The 5,000-nt window shown below is 33.7% G+C and overlaps 1 protein-coding gene across 2 annotated transcripts in view; it reads right to left on the bottom strand.

Moving 5' to 3' along the window:
- The window catches only part of LOC119581077 (transmembrane protein 198-like), a 22,541-nt gene that overhangs the window by 518 nt on the left and 17,023 nt on the right, over positions 1-5,000 (bottom strand). For both annotated transcript variants that reach the window (XR_005229438.1, XM_037929395.1), the window contains exon 7: positions 1-4,714. This exon is cut by the window's left edge and continues 518 nt beyond it. Coding sequence is in view for 1 of the 2 variants with exons in the window: in XM_037929395.1 (XP_037785323.1) it covers positions 4,511-4,714 (204 nt within the window). In the remaining variant the exon portion in view is untranslated. The remainder of the gene's footprint in view (positions 4,715-5,000) is intronic.

Here is a 5,000-nt window from a genome sequence, read left to right as displayed (position 1 = left end):
ATTCACAATGGCTGTTCAAGACTGTGTGTTGTTGTGATATATTCAATCCAGTCATATCACCACAAAAGCATACAAAGGGAAAATAGCAACTGGATCCTGTTATAACTATGGGCCAAGCAATCTCCCACACTTAATTTACAAAATAACACAAAGTTCTACCATACTGAGATGGACTTGATATAGTCATGAAAATGACTGGCAATGGAAATACTTCCTGCACTTCGATAACCACTTCTGATCTGAGAACTAATGGCAGGCACAGGACGTCATTGTTCATCACCAGAGATTAGGTTAGCCATTTGACAGGTACAGGACTGAATTCCAACTTTTCACCAGTATATTCATTGCAATCAACTATGTACTGTTTTATCATTTATAGTCCACTGAAAAAATGTATTATGAAGATATGGCTTCTGATTCATATAATGAAAGTGGATCAATGTGCACATTACTTTATCCTACAGTGGAACTGTTTAAAGCACAATTCACATGTTTATTAAATTATCAAAAAAGTGTAATATTGATGAGCATGAACAAATCTATTCTTTTAGTAATACATTAGTATAAAATGGAAATATGTCCTTCCTCAATTTGGAGAGAAAGTGATAAAGATCAGATAAAGGAAAATTCTTGAGAAGCCTCAATGTCTAATTTACAACAGCTGAATAATACCTGTCCAAAGGGTAAGTCTCCAACTTAATCCATCTGGGTTCAATCCAAATCTATGCATCAAATATTGAAACTTTATACAGTTAACAAAAATGTCCATTAACTTTTCTACATTTATACATTACTACAACCATACTGATATCATTGATATGAGGTAAACAACAACTGATTACGTAGAATCTATTTAGTACTAATGAGCTATGACTTGATGACATTTGACTGTTCTCTCAGTTGTATCCTTAACCTCTCTCCATGGCTCCAGCGTCTCCATGAAGATGAGACTCTCCGAGCTGATTTAAACTTACAGGAGAGTATGAATGAGTACTGCTAAGACATATATCTTGCTGAGTATGTGAGAAAATGCTCTCATGGTTATGTTCTTATTATAGTGTGTTTTACAATGAGTAAAAATCACTGGAGCTTTACCATAATCAAAACACAAAGCACCAATTGATCTGTATGAAAAAAGAGAGAAAAAAAAAATAAAACTTTTGCATTTTTACCCCATGACTTGGCCATATGAATCATTACATGTATAATACACACATAAAGAGAAGGAAAAATAAAGAGAATTAAGAAAATGCTGAGCTTTGGTTCTGCAAGTGATAGTCACTGAATAAAACTGATGCATCTTAAATACTGCAATGCACCAAAAGTGCCTTTCGCTCAAATTATGGCAGTGATGTAAATACTAAACAGAAAAACAAGGTTATTCTGACTATGTTATCATTAAGACTACACTTTAAATATACCGGTACATATGACTAATTTCTGTTAAAATCTGAATGCAAATGATTACTTCCATCAAAGCCCAAGATTAAATCAAAATTGCCTTTTAACAGAAATTTACTTGCATTTACCAGTTATAACAGAAACTTTGACAAGAAAATACCTTTAGATCAAAACTGAACAACCAATCTATCAAAACTAACATCAATGAAACTGAAATGTTTCTCATACATAGAAAAGTATAAAATGCAAGTGAAATGAATGAATAATCATAACAGACAAAAAAGCATTACAAAATAATAACGTCTTTGGTGGGAAATGCTATAAAGGGTTGGGTGTTAAAAGAGGAAGGGAGATCAATTTTGACCAATTTCTATTTCTAAAACATCTGTAAAGATAGTATACTAAATGAATGCACTAGAATAAGATCTGGTGAGGATAACATCTGTAACCTATGTAGAATTTCCAAGATCCATTTAGAAACAATCACATTTAAGTTATGGGAAGTAGAAATAATGAACAAAAGAATTATTGTAAAAAAAAAAGAGAAAGAAAAAAGGAAAATGTCTTAATAAACCTTTTTCACATTCTTTGTGGTATTGGGAATACATATTTCATTAGCTCTCATTTAAAGCAATGACATAAAATAACTGAACACACAAGGAGTATATTTACTATCACATAATATCTCCTACTCTATAAATTAAGAAAGCAAAACATGCAACCATGTTTATTTTACAACTATGTGTATGTATAAAAAGAAAATACAAATGGAAAACAATAAAGACATATTTGGCCAAGACAGATCATCGGCATATCGCAATAAAAAATGCGATGCAGTTGGTTTCAAGAAGCACGGAAATATTAGGAAAATACCTTGACAAAAAGAAGTAAAAATATCCCACAGAAACAAGCAATATTTCTCATATGCCTCTCTCTTTTCTTTTCTTTTCTTTTTTGATCACATACTCCAATATTTCCAAATATATAATTGCATTCATATGGGATTCTGTTACTGTTGTTCTTGCTGTTTTTTGTTGTTGTTTTCTTTTTAACACGTAATGGGATGTTCAGTGAAATACAGCAGCAAGTTCTTAATCTTTTTTTATGAGTTCTGAAGGTGGACACACCAGCTTCGGATAACTTTAGTGGAGATGTAATCATATAAACAAACCTTGCTTGTAAGAAAAAATGCAAATGTCATCTAATCTTTGTCTAAATGGTCAAAAACTTATAGTACTGGCTTATCAACCCCTATACTTTTAATAGGAGAAAAAACTATGCTAAAATCTTTGACCATGCTAAACCATTTGCAGCTTTTAGTAAAATCTTGTGTGGAAAAAATAAGACCTTTTTGTACAGCATTACACTACTTGGACAAATATTCTCATATTGAAGGCCCTTGTCACAGAATAGCTACAGCATTTCATGGAACAGAATCATCCACTGAAACTCTACAATATTCATTATTAGAAAATGGTCTGTTCTTGCTGTTGTCCAAAATTGGAGAATATTCTGGCAATGTGTTTGAGGGGAAAAATTAGAAGTATCCCTACACTGACAGTGATGCAAATTGTTGCAAATAATAATGAGAAGAATCTGAGCAGATTGGAATTCACAAAACAAGAAATCACAAACTATCATTTTTGGAGCCACTGCTCAATAAAAAGAGGAATATGTAGAAAGACAAGAGATATAACCACAGGAAAAAAGTCAGATAAAATATATATACTGCTTATGAAACACTTATGAAAGACTTCCAACATAAATGTGTTATCAATATAAATAAGATGGCAAAAATCAAATCATGTCACTGATAAAACATCAACAGAAAGAGTAAAATATCAATACTAGTTACTGAGATACAGCTATTGTCAGTATTTAGATACATAATACAAAAAAAAGAGAGAAACATTACTGCAGACAAATGTTTAAAGCCTTGGATAATGCCGTTTATAAAAAGGGTAGCCAAATAATATAACAACATTCCTATAAAAGACTACAATCTTACAGAAAGACATGCGGCAGACTTGTGCTGTGCTTATTCGTCCACTCTTTGCCATTGAGCTTTTTGTTTGGGAGTCATTTCTAGCTAATGCTTGAGCCATTTCTTTCCACTGGATGATAATAAAAAAAAAAAAGAAACAAAATACAAAAGTATTGGAAAGAAATACATGTTTTCTTGAGAGATAATGCACAATTATTCTCTCTTTCTTATTCTTTCCTCTGGAATGATTGGCAATTTTAATTCTCTCTCTCTTCCTCCTCCTCTCACTGGTTGACTATTTTCATCACACAGAATGTAATATTACTGCCACATCATCACATCACTTAGCAGCAGAAATGGCAACCACAGTGTGAGAGTCTGATGGTTTACCCCCCCCCCCCAATTGTCTTTTTCACATATCCTTATGTAAAAATAAAAAGGAAAAAAATGGGAAAAAATGTATCAGTTGCTCACTGGTCATCATTGCCTCTCATGTTTTTTGAGCTTTGGTGAGCTCTGTCATCATTATAAAGGGTTGTTTGTATCTATAACTCCTTGAAATTAATCTTTGTCTTCACTGGAGTTCAAAAGCAAAATGATATTCATTTCACTGAGCTTGAAAAAAAAGTGTCAAAACTATCCCAGAACATAAAAATGATGGGATTTTCTTTTTCTAACTTGCATACCCTCCAGTAAAATGTCTGCATTGAAAGACTCAAAGCTATAGTCAAGTCACATAACAAAGGGGGTACACTTATGATGCTTGCAAACTACAGCAAAGCTCTGCTCTTGCAGGCAGGTGAATACAACACTAGTCTGGTAACTCTGGAGTATACACATACATCCATACACTCACACAATCACACTTTCTATATACTGTATTATCACAATGATAGTTTAGAACTATACCATTGTTTCTCAGTCTGTTTTCTTTTCTTTTTTTTCTTTTATAAGGGAACTAGTTGTAACGTATATAGAAAGCACTCCCATCTTGGTTCTTTATGGAGCAATATATATATATCTCTTGGAGTCATTGGTGCATGACCTCTGTCTTGCTGTCCTTGTTCTCTATGTTGACTGGAAAAAATCCCAAAATTCCCATGTCTTTTTTGGTCACTCGCTGTGCTAGTGCATTGTGACGCGGGTCATTCTTGGGGGTTCAGGTGGAGTGGGAGGTGGCTGGGAACCCCCTGTTTCATCCTCGCTCTCGGTGAGGGGTGCTAGCTGAGTGTGCTCTGGGGGTAACATGGTGGTGTGCGTTGAGTCTGATTGGAGGGTTCCATTGTCCCCTGTAGGGTAAGCCTTCCGCTGGAGACTCTGAATGTATTCCTGTTGGAGAGAAAGATTACAAAATCTTATATGCCGTCATTGTTTCTTGTTCACGTGAGGGATGGTGAGAAGAAGAAAAAGATAGAAGGAAACAAACAAAGACAGAAAATAATGAACGTTCATCCCTGTCAAGCATCTCTTTAAAGATTCTGCTTTTGCTCAGTGGCTAAAAAAATAAATAAATAAATAAAGAAGATAACTCTAAACTTTATCTCATACCAACGATTGCACAAACTGATATAAATATGCTTATCAAGATAATTCATGAACCATTTATCAACAGATA

This window comes from Penaeus monodon, chromosome 14, assembly GCF_015228065.2.
Source record: "Penaeus monodon isolate SGIC_2016 chromosome 14, NSTDA_Pmon_1, whole genome shotgun sequence".
Taxonomy (NCBI): domain Eukaryota; kingdom Metazoa; phylum Arthropoda; class Malacostraca; order Decapoda; family Penaeidae; genus Penaeus; species Penaeus monodon.
The sequence above is the reverse complement of the archived record's forward strand: the minus strand, read 5'-3'. Positions and strand labels throughout refer to the sequence as shown.